The sequence below is a fragment of the Peromyscus eremicus genome, chromosome 2 (genome assembly GCF_949786415.1).
Source record: "Peromyscus eremicus chromosome 2, PerEre_H2_v1, whole genome shotgun sequence".
Lineage (NCBI taxonomy): Eukaryota > Metazoa > Chordata > Mammalia > Rodentia > Cricetidae > Peromyscus > Peromyscus eremicus.
The window spans coordinates 164,576,103-164,593,194 of NC_081417.1; the positions used below are offsets into that span (position 1 = coordinate 164,576,103).

At 50.6% G+C, this 17,092-nt stretch overlaps 2 protein-coding genes across 2 annotated transcripts in view; both read left to right on the top strand.

Moving 5' to 3' along the window:
- Ssu72 (SSU72 homolog, RNA polymerase II CTD phosphatase) overlaps window positions 1-10,336 on the top strand; it is a 36,621-nt gene extending 26,285 nt beyond the window's left edge. The window contains exons 3-5 of the mRNA XM_059255554.1: window positions 7,985-8,124; window positions 8,647-8,765; window positions 10,035-10,336. Of these exons, the coding sequence (XP_059111537.1) occupies window positions 7,985-8,124; window positions 8,647-8,765; window positions 10,035-10,136 (361 nt within the window). The 3' untranslated portion in view covers window positions 10,137-10,336. The remainder of the gene's footprint in view (window positions 1-7,984; window positions 8,125-8,646; window positions 8,766-10,034) is intronic.
- Window positions 10,337-11,594: 1,258 nt separating this feature from the next.
- On the top strand, window positions 11,595-17,078 carry Tmem240 (transmembrane protein 240). Its single transcript, XM_059256313.1, has 4 exons — window positions 11,595-11,695; window positions 11,968-12,074; window positions 16,094-16,302; window positions 16,376-17,078. Exons 1-4 carry the CDS (start codon window positions 11,639-11,641, stop codon window positions 16,522-16,524), a joined length of 522 nt encoding a protein of 173 aa, XP_059112296.1. The 5' UTR covers window positions 11,595-11,638; the 3' UTR covers window positions 16,525-17,078.
- Window positions 17,079-17,092: the final 14 nt, after the last annotated feature.

Here is a 17,092-nt window from a genome sequence, read left to right on the forward strand (position 1 = left end):
GCTTTGGAGACCTTGCAATAAACAGTTCATCAGGTATTGATTATCTTAGGAGTTCAGGAGGTAGGCTTTGGAAGTCTGCATTTGTGAGAAGTGTTTTAATGTAATAGTGTATAAAATATATTCAAGCAATCCTGCTTTCTATTCGATGTACTGGCTTTGCCATCCCTTGGAATTTTGTGATAAGTTGTTAACAACACCTCTGGTTTGGTCTGTGTTCTGCCATCTTTGGTGCCTGTGAGACCTTCAACTCCCAGACCATGTCCTAGGATACCTGACAGCTTTTAAGACTGAGGGCCATGTGCTTGGAATGAACATCCTTCCTAAAAGTTGTATTTATCTAAGTGTTTTCCTTTTCTAACTAACCCTTTTGTCTAACAGTGATGCTGTTCATATTTCCTTCAGCCGTTAGTCCCTGTGCCCACTGAGAGGCACTGTTTACAGGATGCTGTGTGTGGGATGTTGAACTTGGTGTCAGCCTCGCAGTGAGCACACCTGAATCTGGGGTCCACTGGGTGCTTTAGTCATTGTTGGAGATCTGGGCATTTAACTAGCCTGAAATGGTGTGCATAACAGCAAAATTACAGTTATTTTTTTAAGATTTATTATGTATACAGTGTTCTGCCTGCATGTATGCCTGCACACCAGAAAAGGACACCAGATCGCATTATCGATGGTTGTGAGTCACCATGTGGTTGCTGGGAATTGAACTCAGGACCTCTGGAGGAGCAGCCAGTGTTCTTAACCTTTGAGCCATCTCTCCAGCCCCCGTAAAATTACAATTAGGAAGTAGCAATGAAATAATTCCATGTTGAGGGTCACCACAACATGAGGAACTGTATTAAAGGGTTGTAGCCTTAAGAAGATTGAGAATCACTGGGCTAGAAGGTTTGTTAAAACTTAGTGAGAGGGGCCAGCCAGATAGCTTAACAGGAAAAGACAGTTGCTGACAAGCCTGACAACTGTGTTCAATGCCCCCAATCTGTATCCTGAAGGAAAGAACTGACTCATACAAGTTGTCCTCTGACCTTTACATGTATAATGTGACACATGCACCAGTGTGTGCAAGTAGGCACACACACACACACAATTTTTAGTGTGTTCAGCAATAGTTAATAGCCATTTCTGAGTGACACCTTTGGGACTCTCTCCAAATTGAGACTTGAGTTTTCTCTTCAGAATTGTGCTTTAGCAGGGCAGTCGTGGTGATGGTGGTGGTGGTGGTGGTGGTGGTGGTGGTGGTGGTGGTGGTGGCAGCACATGCCTTTCTTTAACCCCAGCACTCAGGAGTCTTTGAGTTCGAGGCCAGCCTGATCTGGTCTACTGCAGAGAAACCTCATCTCAAACAAAACAAAACAAAACTTAAACTAAATTTAACTTGAGGTTAGGAGTAAAATAATTCCAGGTGGTGGTAGAACTAGCCTTTAATCCCAGCACTTGGGAGGCAGTTGCAGGAGGATCTGAGTTCAAGGCCAGCCTGTTATACAGAGTTCCAAGACAGCTGGGGCTACACAGAGAAACCTTATCTTGACAAAAAAATAACAAAAAGAAGTAAAATAATTCTGAGATGGACAGGTAGTTGCAGGGTCTCTGGCCCTGCCTGTGAAAGCAGGCAGCATGGTAGCAGGTAGCATGGCACAGACCTGCATCCACAGACTGCATGGCCCACCCTCAGGTAGCCACAGACTAAAATTTGGGTTTGTAGTTGAGTATGATGGAGCACACATGTAACTTAAGCACTTGGGAGACTGTGGCAAGATGTGATATTGGAAGTCATTGTGGGTTACACAGCAAGGTGCTGTCTCAAAAGTTGAGCTGGAATGATAGCCGTCAGTAAAATATGGGACCCACATAATAAAAGCTGAGTGAGGTATGCTTATGATACTTATGCTGGGGAGGAAGAGACAGGTGGATCCTTAGGACTCACTGGCTAGCCAGCCTAGCCACTGGTGAGTTTCTGGCCAGTCATGAGATCCTGTAAAGAAGCAAACAGGCGATAGCACCTGAGGTGGTATTCCAGCCTACATGCATGTATGCACACATATACACACACAAAAAAATTGTAGCTTTTTTAAAAACTTGTAAAGGATGGTGGTTGGTAAACGGTGCACTGGCCAGTTAAAAGTCATGGCCTCTTGTCCTGTTGACACTAAACTCTTCTTTAAATACTTACTAAACATTTGTGTTTAGTAAGTACTCTGAGATGAGGCTTGATCTGTTCAAGCTTGTATAGCTGTTGATCAAACTGTGATTTCATTAATTCACCTGAAGTATATTGATGGTGACTCCTTTTTTTGTTGTTGGTTTTTGTTGTTGTTGTTGTTTTTTGTTTTTTTGTTTTTGTTTTGTGGGTTTTTTTTTTTTTTTTTTTTTTTTTGAGATAGGGTCTCTCTAGCCCTGGTAAGCCTGAAATTTGCCATGTAAACTAAGCTGGCTTTGAACTCATAGACATTTGCCTGCCTTTGCCTCCCGAGTGCTAGGATTAAAGGTATGTGCCACCATGCCAGATTTGATGGTAGGTTGAAGGGGAATTTGGTGCCCCTTCTAATGCCTGCTTTCTGCTGCTTCTCTGAGGGGCTGGGAGTCCTGCAGCTGCCCCTCTGCCTAGCATCATTCCCTAACTGCATCCCTGTGACTGAGAGGAGGCTTATCTGACCTGAGGGTATTAGGACAGTAGTGAAGGCAACAAGGTTGAGAGCCCCTCAGGATTCTTTCTGTTTCCACCCATTCCCTTTTTCAAGGAACATTACCTTAATGTTCTTAGTCAGGCCTGTCTTAAATGTGGTTGGTTATGTTTCTGGAGAAATGAGGCCTGACTTATGCTGGCACCTTGGTTAGCTTCTGAACAGAAGGATGGGTGAAACCTGTGTTTGGGGGTCTATTGCAGATTTATCCATAGCAGGAGCATGGGCCTGACTCAGGAAGTTCAGTCTGAAGGCAGCTTCTTTCTTTTTTTTTTTTTTTTTTTTTTTTTTTTAAAGATTTATTTATTTATTATGTATACAGAAGAGGGTGCCAGATCTCATTACAGATGGTTGTCAGCCACCATGTGGGTGCTGGGAATTGAACTCAGGACCTTTGGAAAAGCAGTCGGTGCTCTTAACCTCTGAGCCATCTCTCCAGCCCTGAAGGCAGCTTCTTGAGAGGCCCCTTGGCTGTGAGGTGCTGATGGTCCTATATACCTCCTAACAGCAGATACAGGCATTTTATGGAATCAGCCAAGTAGATGGTAGCAGAGCCGAGTGCACCAGTGAGCCTTCAGACCAGTAAGTGACTGGCTGTTGTGCAGTTCCTGTCCTGTGCACACTTGCCCTTTCTCCAGAAAGCTGCCCACTCTGCCATGGGTGACTGGGCACAGATAAGAATTCAAGCCTTGTCCTGTGTTGAATTTGATGCTGAGAGCCAGCCTGTGGGTCTCATTGGTTTGGTCTTCCTTTGGTTGGTTGGTTGGTTGGTTGGTTGGTTTTTTGTTTTTGTTTTAATTTATTTATTTATTATGTATACAGTGTGTTCTGCCTGCATGTATGCCTGCAGGCCAGAAGAGGGCATCAGATCTCATCACAGATGGTTGTGAGCCCACATGTGGTTGCTGGGAATTGAACTCAGGACCTCTAGAAGAGCAGCCAGTGCTCTTAACCTCTGAGCCATCTCTCCAGCCTTTGTTTTGTTTTTTCGAGACAAGGTTTCTCTATATAACAGTCTTGGCTGTCCTGGAACTCGCTCTATAAACCAGGCTGGTCTTGAACTCTCAGAGATCCGCCTGCCTCTGCCTCTTGAGTGCTGAGATTAAAGGCACGAACTACCACCGCATGGTGTCTGGCCTTTCTTCATAGGGTGTTCTGTCAAAAGCCATGTGCTCTGGGGAGGACAAAGACATCTATTCCTTTGTGAGTGGCTAAGGATGCCCGGTTCTGCTCCCACTTGATAGGAAAGGTATCAGATGCTACTATTATTTGAAGAGCCCATAGTTAGTGTCCATGAAGTCAGTTGTGGAAATAGCTTCTCTTTGGGAAATTGTTTAACTAGTAAAGACATGATTGGTACTACACCTGTAAAATCTTAAATTACAAGTGGATGAATGTGCATCCACTCCCAAGAGCAACTACTCAGAGGAAAATGCTGTGTGATCCTGGAAGCAGGCCCCTAAGGTGCCAGCCCTCAGCTCCATGGCCCTGCAGTAGCCCAGGAGATGACAGTGTGCCCGCGGGTTCTGTGCATGAGGGGACTAAAGGGTCCCATAGGATTCTCATTTTCTTTTTTTGTAGACTAGGCTGGCCTCAGACTCACAAAGATCTGCCTGCCTCTGCCTCTCAGGTGCTGGGATTAAAGGCATGTGCCACCATGCCCAGCTTTCATTTTGTTTTTTGAGACTGGGTCTCACTCTATACCTACCTGGTTTAGAACTCACTGTGTAGCCCAGATTGCCTTTGGACTTAATGGCAGTTCTGCCTTTGCTTTCTAAGTGCTAGGATAACAAACATAATCCACCATGCCTAGCTTATAGTTAAGATTTTATTTTTTTTGACCTGGAGAGATGGCTCAGAGGTTAAGAGCACTGACTGCACTTCCAGAGGTCCTGAGTTCAATTCCCAGCAACCACATGGTGGCTCACAACCATCTGTAATGAGATCTGGCACCCTCTTCTGTATACATAATAAATAAAAAAAATAAAAAAAAAAGATTTTATTTTTTTATGGATGTCGATGCCTGGAAAGACCAGGAAAAGGGCATTAGGCCAGGCGGTGGTGGTACACACACACCTTTAATCCCAGCACTCGGGGCAGGCAGATCTCTATGAGTTTGAGGCCTGCCTGGTCTACAGAGGGAGTTCCAGGACAGACAAGGCTGCCTGGAAAAAAAAAAGTTGGGGGAGGCATCAGCTCCCTGAAGCTGGTGTTAAAGGAGGTTGTAAACTGTCTGGTGTAGGTGCTGGGAACTGAACTTGAGTCCTGGGAGGGCAGGAAGCACTCTTAATTGCTATGCCATCTCCCTAGCCTCTTCTTTTTTGAGACAAGGTCTCAGGTAACCTAGGTTTCCCTCAGACTTGTGTAGCTCGAGTTAACCTAATCCTCCTTCCTTTATCTCTTGAGTGCTAGGATTACAGATGTCCACCAGGAATCTCAGCTCCAGTGTTCCTCTTCTCCTGTATCCAGCCAGTCATATCACTTGGTATTAAGAAATTGTATATTCTACAAGGAGAACAGCTTGAGTTGTTTGTCTGATGGTAAACCTAGTTTTTGTTTTTGTTTTTGTTTTTTTTTCTTGAGCTGAGGACTGAATCCAGCTAGGCAAGCACTCTACCACTGAGCTAAATCCCCAACCCCTAGAAGTTTTTTTTTTTTAATGATACTGAATTGTACTTCTGTTGTGAGACAACATCCCAGGTCCTGGGGCCCTGAGTGTGAACCCTATCCCCAGAAAGCCAGCAGGGACAGATATGAGAGTCCAGAGTCTGGTGGGAGTGGCTCTTCCCTCGAGAAAGCCAGCACTTGGTCACTGTTGGCTCACTGCAAGTAGATTAAATCCATCCACACTTGGCCATAGCACAGCCCTCAGTTTTCAGGAATCTCACTCCAGGGACCGATTAATTAGAACCAGAGGGCATAATCAACTTGACACTTGTACCCCTGGCTCCTCTGAGGCTTTGCTGGAAGCCCTGGGCTTGGCCAGGTGAGCATCAGCCCAAGCCGTGCTTAAGCTTGGGGCTCTTGGAAGTTTTCCAGCTAATTGGCCGTTCAGTGAGGTTGTCAAAAACGGCAACCAGGAGAGGGCATTCTGGGAAAGTGGGCCTGTCTATTGTGTCCACCCATATGTCCTAGCCTAGCCTCTGAGCTCGATTTTGGCTGGTTTTCAGAGTTTGTTGGAAGTATCAAATTTGCTGTGTGGTGGTGGCAGTGGTACATACCTTTGATCTCAGCAACCAGGAGGCAGAGGCAGGCACATCTCTAAGTTTGAGGCCAGCCTGGTCTACAGAACGAGTTCCAGGCCAGCCAGAGCTACACAGAGAAACCTGTTTCAACACCCCCCCACCCCCCCCACCCCCACCCCACTCCCCCCCCCCCCCCCCCCGCACGCCCCCAATTGTCAAGTTCAGGTGAGGTTCTGGCATGATTAATGTTTCCCAGCCTTCATTAAATAGCTAGGTCTTCACTTAAAAGTAGTCTATCCAAGCAAGATATGCATGTATGTGTTGGAGAAAATAACAAGACCTTTCCATGCAGGACCATCCTGTGACCACAGTTCTTGGAGTATTTTTGGGCCTGACTCTGGTAGTGGAGAATGCAAAGTGGTGTTTCCCACTACCCCAGCACTCTCCATGTGACTTTCTCCAGCTCTTCCTTGGGATAAGTGCTAAATTTAAGTACCTGGATCCTGACTGATTCCTGCCCAAAAGGTCTACTCCTCCTTGTCCTCTGTCCCAGAAGTTGTACCAGCCACTGGGTACATTCTTTCCCCCAGGGACTTTGAAAGACTCTACAAGCCTGGATGCAGCTCTTCTTGTGGCCAGCAGGGAAACAGGAAGGTTACCATGCTTCAGGACCTAGCCCCAGAAGCAGCTAATGATGCAGGAAATGGAACTGCCTAGCAGCTATTGGCCAGGTGTCTTCAAGTTAAACTGTTTAGATGGCCACTTAAATGTGTTCTAAAAAGCTGCCTTTACTGTACGAATGTAGGAGGCATTTTTAAAGCACCATGAACATATTTAAATAAGTTGACACATTGGTAAGATATCTCAGCAGGTAGGGGCACCTGTGCTCAAGCCTGAGCTCAGTCCCCAGGCTCCACATCATAGTAGAGAACTGAATCTGAAAAGCCTTTCTGTTTCCCTAAAACAGGTGCTTGTTTCTAAGTGTCCAGAGCAGCTCAGAGGAAACCTCAGACTATGGGTGCTCCAGTAACTATCTGAGGATAGGGTGGCACAATCTTGAAGGCCCCAAAGGCAGTGGTTCTCCTGTCTTTTGTCAGGGCTGATGGGCCTGAACATGGAAGTATCCTCTGGATTATCCCTTTGGGCTCAGCTGTCAGTCTCCCTGCTTTTAGTTGAACCAGAGCTTGTCCCTTCTATACCATCAGTGGGGTGTTCCCAGTCCTTTCTTGGGGTGTTCCCAGTCCTTTCTGTTGCTGAGGTTTGAGAGATTTGTTGGAATCCGGGTGTGGTGGTACATGCCTTTAATCCTAGCACTCAGGAGGATCTGTGACTGGTGAATCTCTGAGTTCGAGGCCAACCTGGTCTAAGAGCAAGTGCCAGGACTACACAGAGAAACCCTGTCTGTTGTGTGTGTGTGAGGAGGGGTGGGGGCGTGGGAGGAGATTGAGTGGATTTTTCCAGATTTTCTTCCTGCTGTAGCTTAGCTGGATTGAGGCTTGGTTTCCTGGCAGCATTGTCTTTGCAGTAGGACTCCAGTTTGAGAGGAAACAAATGCTTTACCCTGTGCTTGGATGAGACAGTAAAACAAACAGCACAGATAAGAGATACCTTAAGTGGTCAGTATGATAGAGGAAAAGGCCACTGTCCTGAGAGGAGGCAGCCAGTGCTATGCTTCTGCTTTCTGTCCAGTCAGAATGGCCAAGATGCTGGGCGGTGGTGGCCCATGCCTTTAATCCCAGCACTCGGGAGGCAGAGGCAGGAGGATTTCTGTGAGTTCGAGGCCAGCCTGGTCTACAGAGTAAATTCCAGGAAAGGCGCAAAGCTACACAGAGAAACCCTGTCTCGAAAAACATAAAACAAAACAAAAACTGAATGGCCAAGGCTGTCTGGAGTCACTTGGCAGGTTTGGGTATCATAGAAATCATGACACTCTCAAGAAGTCAGCACCTTCCTATTGTGGGGCAGTGGTGACCAAGCCTATGCTAAGGCCTAGAGCTGTGATGCCCCTGTTGACAAGGACCAACTTGGAACCTGATAGGCAGGGAAACCATTTATTTACAGGCAGGACTAGGTTAGTGAACATTTATTTATCCAAAGCTCCTTGACTCTGGTGTTCAGCTATACACAGAATGGGATTTTACATATGTTGGACAGAAATAAAAGGATCAAGCCCCGGCCAGAAAGGTTCCAGAACTGCAAGGACCTGTTTGACCTGATCCTCACTTGTGAAGAGCGAGTCTATGACCAGGTTGTAGAAGGTGAGTTCATACAGCCTGGTCTGCCATTCAGGCTGTGCCACCAACACTAGGCTGGAAGATTTCTGGGGTCAGAGATGAGGGAAGGCAAGTTAGGCATCAGGCCCTGGGCAACAGTTGTAGAGATACAGGACACCCCCTCTCATCCTTTAACCTGTGTGGACATCTGGAGGATGGCCTGTGAGGAGTAAGCCAAGGACTGATGTCCAGCAAAACTACCTGTGTGTCTCTGTAAGCCTTGTGGCCTTCAGTGTTTGCTTTTCATTTTATAGAAATGGCCAGCATTTTATAGAAAGTGCTGTTGACTACAGCACGGGCTGGCATAGTATGGCCTTGAGTATACTGTTTACCTAGGTTTCTTCACTTAGCCTGTGTTGTGGGGCCGTTCCTCGTGTTAGTTCCTTGGACTTGGATGCTCAGTCCTTGAGTTCTATTCCACAGAGTTCAGGGGCAGGTGTGGTGAGAGCTGGACTTGCACTCCATTACCCGGTGTCTAGTAATACTTGTGCCTCTTTTTCCAATCAGATCTGAATTCCAGAGAACAGGAGACCTGCCAGCCAGTGCATGTGGTCAATGTGGACATTCAGGACAACCATGAAGAGGCCACCCTGGGGGCATTCCTTATCTGCGAGCTCTGCCAGTGTGTGAGTCTGAGCACTTGGGTCCAAGTAGTCCTTACCAGAGGAAGTAGCTGCGATTCACTTCCTCTTGGGGCAAGAGGAGAGCTTCTTATCACTAGCAACTTATTTTTACATCCTGGTTAAATACTAAATTTCAAATAAAGACCAAGAAGTGCACACTCTAGAAAGTTATCCAATGGCTTTGGCTTGAGAACCTACCCCAGTGCTTCTATTCATGGTAGAAGTGATGTGTGACATCTCCCAGATCATAGGCCTCTCTTCTGGAAGAACTGAATGACATTTCACTTTTTCCCCTGGTGGACAGCTAGAAGAGCTTACTTGGTATTGTCAAAGATAGGCCTGGGGACTACCAGAGGTAACATCCATAGCATAGGGATATTTTTGTGTCCCTTTGCCTGATATTTTTGATCTAGATATTTATCCTTCTCTAAAGGCCCCTGGGCAATCTTGCAGCTTCCTAAGGGCTTGTGTACCTGCTGTGTGGAGGTATCACACTGTTAAGATGCTATGGAGTACTTTGTGGGAAGAGCCATGTGCCTTGTTCTGCCTTTTGCCCTTGAGAATTTTGTTTAGGTTAGCTGGCTGTGACAGAATTGATGTTCTCTTGGCTTACCAGGTAGAGGCTGACGTGGGGGATCCATATTCCTGCTCAACTCAGCGCACTTTCTACTTTCAGGGTTACTGCTGAGCTTGTGGTTTGGCTGATGATCTGGAGACAGGGCTGTGTGGTCAGCAGCTAGCCCCCCTCACTTAAATGTTCAAAGAACTGCTGGCAATGTCTGGCCACCTTATAGGTTTTTACAACCAGTAGAAGCCATTGGTATCTGAGGGATCGAAGCTGGATGTGCTGTTAACATGCTGCAGTGCACAGGCTGCCCCCCCCACGAAGCATGTCAGCCTCTTGCTGGACAGTTCTAGGAAAATGCCTGTATCTGTGTGCCTCGCTTCACTCATTGCAAGGTTCGGGTGGCACTGGTTGGTGAGGCTTCCATGTACCTGTGATGCCTGAGAGCAGAGCCTGAGTTCCAGCCTTGAGGTCCAGTCCTTCCTTTGAAGCTATCTCTGCCCCTCCCAATATGGGGTGCTATGTGGTCATTGTGTAGGTCTGGGGCCCATCATCATCCATAGCAGGGACTGCCAGGAAGGGGCCATTGGGACAACCCTGAGGAAACGATCCTGAAGCTGGCCCACTGCAGGAAGATGCAGCACAGGGCAGGGGTATGGAAGGCATGTCATAGTGCCTGGGTGTCACTCAAGGCTTTGCTTCCCCAGATCCAGCACACTGAGGACATGGAGAATGAGATCGATGAGCTGCTGCAGGAGTTTGAGGAGAAGAGTGGCCGGGCCTTTCTGCACACTGTCTGCTTCTACTGAGCCACCCATGGTTGGTGCATGACCTGTCCTGCACAGTCACCTTTGGAGCCACTTTTTCAATGTGTTTCCCCTTCTGATATTTGTGTATAATGCTAGGTGTACATCACCAATGTACTGTACATATGGAATGAGAAGTACACAGAAATGCCAGATTGAAATCCATTGTTTTTAACCAAAAGAAATAAAGACGGTTTACTGTACAGCCTATAGAAGTGTCTGTTGTTGGCCTGCCTACCCCTTTTCTCTTCCCTGCTGGATTGTACAAAACCTAAATAAAACAATAGGCCGCCTTCGGGGGGAATCACCACAAAATAGGTGCTGCTGAAGGTCTTTGATTTGGCCTGAATTTCTGGCCTGAACCCCTGCAGGGGAAGAGGCTACCCAGGGCCCTTAAGTCCAGCCCTGTGACAAACCTGAGACCACCCTCTGAGAGACAGGGCCAGATCCTGGCGTCCTACAGCCGGGCCTAGGTGATCTAACACAACTGATGGTTCCAGTTGGACCTTTGGACACAGTGCACAGTGGAGTCTGGGCTTGGGGCCGGAGGTCAGCCGTCCTCTCACTGCTCTTGTCACAGGGCAGGCAGGGTTGGTTCTTACGTTATCAGCCCTGTGGACAGGGCAAGCAAGGGCCTGGAACCCCACTTGGTTCCCAGTATCAGAGGCGGCCACAAGACCATAGACACTGAGTTGCTAGGTTCAGGCTACTGTCCAGCACCCCTTCTCTCCCAGAAGCCTGCTAGCCTGCCACGGTGCTCTGTGGCACCCTTGTTTGGCTCACTCTCTCTCTTGCCCTCCTACCTCTGTTCATGTAGTCATAGTCTCTGGCTCTCTGACCTTGCAGGCCCCTCCCCCGATGGCATTTTCTTGCTGGAGGAGGCTGGGTGCTGACCTTCCTGCCCCTCTCTGGAACTAGGGGACTCAGGAGGAGAGGCCTTACTCGGAGAAGTAGAGCAGAAACGACCACCCGATCCAGGCTAGAAAGAGTCCAGCGTGGTACTAGGCAAGGAGATCAGAACCAAAACTGATGAGATGGGCCAGAATGTGGAGCCGAGACCGGAGGGGAGGGGTCTCGGTCTGCGTCCCAGGGATAGGAGTGGAGAACCTCGATCCTGGATGCTGGCGCGGGGCGGCGAAGTCCCTCCCCAAAGGCGGAGGCAGAAGGAGGAGGGAGGAGATAGTGAGGAAGAAAAGGAGGGAGGGAGAAGCCTGGAGGAGGGAAAGGGGAGGAGGGAGGGGGCCGCCGAGCCGACCGCAGGGAGCCGGGCACAGGGAGCACCGGAGGGCGGAGCGGAGCGCGGCCAGCGGCGGGCGGCGGGCGAGCGACCCCACAGCAGCCCCCACATCTCTGCTGCCTGTGAACGCGCCTGCCCCCGGGGCCCGCGGCGGCCGGGCGCACGAGCGCTGACCTCTGCGGAGGCGGCGCGGGCTCAGCATCGGGCCGGGGCCGGGAGGGGCACCGGGGCCGGGGGGAGGTGCTCCGGCCCGGCCCGGCCCCGCCCGATGTCCATGAGTGCGAACACCATGATCTTCATGATTCTGGGGGCGTCGATCGTGATGGTGAGCGGAGGGGCTTCCCGCGCGCGCCCCCTACTTCTGCCGCCCGCGCGCGCGCCCACCCCACCTCGCTTCCTTGTTTACCGGCCCGCGCGGCCTGCGCTGCCCTCCGCGGCTTGCCCTGCGCTACCCTCGCTGCTACCTTGCGCTGCCCTCGCCCCAGCTGCCCTGCGCTTCCCCACCCACCCACCCACCCCGGCAGCCCAACGCTCCCAACTCGGCACCCCCTTCGGCCCGGCCCACTCCTCGCCCTGACCGGTCATGGGCTCTTCCAGGCCATCGCGTGCTTGATGGACATGAACGCGCTGCTGGACCGATTCCATAACTACATCCTCCCGCACCTGCGGGGCGAGGACCGCGTCTGCCACTGCAACTGTGGCCGGTGAGTGCGCCCCGGCTCTAGGCACTACACACGCGATCACACTTGTGCAGCGGGCCCTACTCTGCCGGTGAGCCCGGAGCAGGCTGGGCCGCAGAGCCTAGCTGAATGGTGGGGCCCGCTTCTGCCCGCCAGGTGCTGGGGGAGGGGTTGCCAACGGGAACCCCAGATCAGCCAGCTGCCTCCCTGGGAAAGGAAGCATGACTGAGTCTGTTAGGAACCCCTTCCTCCAGTTCCCTTAGAGAAATGGCTGCCTGGTGGTGGCATTATGGGCCATGGAGCCTCCTGGTTCAGGGCCTGGGAGCAGCAGCCCTGAGTAGTGCCCACAGTGGAAGCAAGGAAGCTGGTTAAGCCTGGGACAGTAGTCTTGCCTATGGCCCAAGTCTTCCTCCTGGGTCTACTGTGTCCATGGCAGGCAAGTGCAGGAGGTCAAGATAGAAAGGGCCTACCTTGAGGAACACCTGCCACAACTGATTGTGCAGAGGAAGAGCTGAAGTAGGCTGAGGTTTGTTCAAGGTCACAATGAGACCCACCACACCCTCAGGGACCCCCCCTTCTGTGCATGTGTGGTAATGAAGTCTTCTGGCCTTGCATGTTTGTATGTCCATGTATGAAATAAACATCTTCTCATGAGCCGCGCATGTGTGTACTGTCTGTGCATATACATGTGCGTACACAGCGCACTCGCACATCCGCATGCACTCATTCCAGAGATGCCCTCATGCGATAACCGTTGTCCCTACTGGGCAGACTAGGAGGAAGTGGATGGAGATTGTAGAGGGTAGACTTGCTCAAGGTTACACAACTAGGGAAGAATTGAGCTAGAATCACAGACCCTCAGTTCCCTACCCCACCCTATGCTTCTGCTCCAGAGGTCAGCACACACACACAGCAGGTCATGACAGCTGCATGTCTCCTAAGTGCACATATGGCTATGGGTACAGTCAAGTGTGTTGCAAATCATGGGCATTACAACAAGTAGAAAGGGGATGCACATGCCCACACATGCATTGGACATGGTAGGGAAAGTTGTTGTGTGGCCACACATTCCCAGAGAGCCCTGTGCTCCATCTTGGTGCACACCATCTGTACCTCTGGTACATCAGAGGGCTCAGAAAAGACATGAGACCAGCTCTGCTGTTCCCAGACCATGTCTGTAGGTGTGTTCTGAAGTCTTCCCAACACAGAATCCACGTCCTGGGCCCAGTCATTGGGCCCGTGAACACTGGGAATGGATACATGGGGGCATGGTTGGTTCAGCGCTGTCCATGACAGCACACTGAATGGTTTATCTGAGCAGAGGGTGTGATTTTAGAGTCCATTTATACAGGTTATATATGTGCATCTCATGTAGCATCCACAGTACTTGTGGACTCATGTAAACAGACACCTGTAGAGTAGAGCCTGAAGAAAGGCCTGTGTGCGCAAAAATGTGGAGAGCCACATCCTCCTGTGGACAGTGTTTCTGCGTGTGTCTCTCTACATGTTTGTGCTTTGTACACAACTCTACATACAGGGTATGTAAATTTGTTGTACAAAGCACTTTTGTATATTGATTACATATATGTGTATACAAAGTACATGTATATAAAACAATATACAGTTCAGTGTGCTCAGGGAAAATGTCAGAACATCTCAGTGTGGGTGAAGTGACTGCAGATTAGTTTGCAAATGGGATATCTGTGCACATACCATGTACACATGTGGTGTCGACAGTTTGCCTATGTGTATATACTTTGCAGAATAACGGTACACGTGTCTGCCTTATACATGGCTATTTGCAAAATTATAGACAGAGGACATGTATGTAAACTAATGTTCTGAACAAGGCACATCAGCAGGCAACATTTGTGTGTACACACAGATCCATGCACATGGCACAGAGTAGGGTGGCTGGTTCAAAGCTGAGTGAATGTGCATCTATGTGTGACGCACCATGCTCATACCCAAAGTGTGCACAGTGCATGGGTGTGGGGCTTGTGGGACCCGTGTCCATAGTATACATGTCTGTCCTGTGCATGCGGACAACGTGTATACCGGACACACATTGACCTCAAATGGACACAAGGCAGCATGTGTCATGGAGGTAGGACACATGTATGTACATATCAGACATTCATTTGTACACAGCACATCCTGCTTTCTTTCAGAAGACCTAAGCCCCTGTCTTCAGGGGCCCGGTGTGGGGTTAGGAGTCAGGCCAGGGGAGGAATTGTAGATAGCCAAGTTAACTGTAAGTGCACAGGTCATAACCTCTAACCCCTGGATTCCTGAGGCCTCAGGTTGGCTGGGGACCTCACCTTGGCCTACTTGTAGGCTACCTAGGGTCCTTCTTGCTTCCTTGATAGGTTCTTTGTGTATCCTTTCCTGGAAGTATATGTTGGGGACAGTCTAGAGGAAGGATGTGGGGGCCTAGGCTGACCCAATCCCACCAGAACCTGTGACAATCCCTGGTGGTCTGGAAGCACTACTCCTCCATGGCCTGGAGCAGCCATACTTTCTGTACCAGGATCAATAGCATCCATCTGTCATGATGATGGCCAGTGGCTGCACATGAGCAGATGAGTGATAGCTGCTGTCTCAGTCATGCTAGCAGCCTAAGCTTTGCCTGCTGGGATTGGCCAAACTGTAGACCAGTTAGCCCTTGGGGTTCCGAGGAAGATCAGAAGAGGATCTGAGGAGTGTCACGGCTGTCCCTCCCTCCCTCTGCTCACCTGGGTTTGGGTTTAAAGATACCAACCCCACTATGAGGAAGCATCCATGTGGCCCCTATTGGGGCCAGGGACATCAGCAAATGGGCACAAGGGAGGATGAGTTTGTATCTGGAGAAAGGCTGAGGGTCTACTATAGGCAGACACAGGTTCCAGCCTCTCACTGAGAGGAGGAAGCAGTGCAGGTTTAGGAAGTGAGAAGCTATTTTCAGCATGCATTTGAGGTGTCTGTAGATCCCACGTGGAGACTCAAAGGCAGCTGGAGCTCCTTGCAGACATGGTGGGCAGTGGAAAGAAGGCCCACCTACTAGTGGCTCTGGAAGTGGGTGGGCCAGGAAAGGCAGCCTCATAGCAAAAGCCCTGGCAGCCCTTATACTGTCAGCAAGATGAAAGAGTGTGGTCCCAATGGAACTCTCGGGATCCCAACGTCCAGTCTGCTGGCTTTGTGGACCATCGCTTGGCCCACTATACCTAGAATGACAGGATAGAACTTCCTGGAAGTGGTGTTGAGACATCTCTGAAAGGGGGATGAACAGCCAGTGGGAACCACACTGGAACTCCAGGGCAAGCTGAGATGACCCAGGGCATGAAAGCAATGTACAGTTCCAAGAAGCCTAGGACAGGGAGGCAAACAGGCACAGTGTAGCTGAGGCACAAAGAGACCAGGGCCATAGTGGGTGCTTATACTCAGAAGACTCTAAAACCTGTCCAGTGTGGACCTGAATAGCTGAAAACGGCCCATTATAAGAACAGTAAGTGGTGGACATGAGTGAGAGGAAAGATTCCCAAAACCTCCAGCAAAATGGGTAGGAGGTAGATATTGAAAGCCATAGGCCCAAGGCAGGGATTGTGGAAGAAAAAAGAACAAATGCTATTCCTGTGGGTGCCCTCCTGAGAGCAGTATGTAAAGGCCAAGAGGCACTCTGGTGAGCCTGGGTCATTTGGCTGTGCTAGGACCTTGGCAGACCCTCAGGGCCAGTAGGTGAATGTGAACCCTGCTACAGGACTTTATGGCATATTGGGTGGAGCGTTCATCCCAGCCATTCCTACTCTCCTTGAACTCACTCCTTATCTCCAGGGCTACAGTCTCCACCCATCCCAGCAGTTCTGCCAGGTGACCTTATCTGTGCCTGGGGGTGCTTGTTTCCCCTCCCAACCCAGCACACACAGGGATTGCTTCAGAGAACTTCCCAGGGTGGCCCATAGGAGTCAAGCCATCCACTTTGGGTCCCCTAACCAGCCCAGCACGGACCTGGGGAAGGCTGGGCCAGGGTTGGCAGGAGAGGTGCCAGCCCACCCTGCCGCCCCCAGGCACCACATCCACTACGTGATCCCATACGACGGGGACCAGTCGGTGGTGGACGCATCTGAGAACTACTTTGTGACAGACAATGTGACCAAGCAGGAGATCGACCTTATGCTGGGGCTGCTTCTGGGCTTCTGCATCAGCTGGTTCCTGGTGTGGATGGATGGTGTCCTGCACTGTGCTGTGCGCGCCTGGAGGGCTGGTCGGCGCTATGGTGAGTGCCACGCGCTGCTGCGGGCACCACTTCTGGCCCAGCCCGGCCACCTGACTGCCCTGTCCCCCTGCAGATGGCTCGTGGACCTGGCTGCCCAAGCTGTGCAGCCTGCGGGAGCTGGGCCGGCGGCCGCACAGGCCCTTCGAGGAGCCCACAGGGAACATGGTGCACGTGAAGCAGAAGCTCTACCACAACGGCCACCCCAGCCCACGGCACCTGTGAGTGCACAGGACTCGGGGCTGCTGTGCACATGTAAAGGGACCTCGTGGACGCTCAGCTGGCAAGACGGGACTGCGGCCTCAGGCCCAGGGTATGCTGGGCTGTGGCCAGCTGGGTTGTGGCCAGCAGGCAAATCCAGTGGAAGGTGCTGTCTCTTCTTTTTATAAAGGGGGTCGGGTGGGGGCTGGGGTTGGGATGGCCATTGGGCTTCAGGGACAGCAACCTGGTTTCCACAGTGAGCAGGACACAAAGGCAGGCTTTTAGAGGTGCTGGGGCCAAGGGTGGTGGGTTCACAATGGGGACAGACATGGCCTGGGTCACGCTAGCCTAAGGCCACATCTTATTGAAAGCCACTGTTTCCTGTGCACCTGTTGTCCATCCGTCCGTCTGGAGGGGAGGGATGTGTCAGGGCCTGCGCCCATCTGCACACGGGAGCATGTGCATGGGGCGTGTGCGACTGGAGGACTGGAGGGTGGGACTGGAAGGGCGGGCCCCCAGCAGCAATAAAGATGTGATGGCCCCAGGTGTCCCAGCCCTCACTGTGAAGCCCACCCTGCCTGGCCAGTAAATT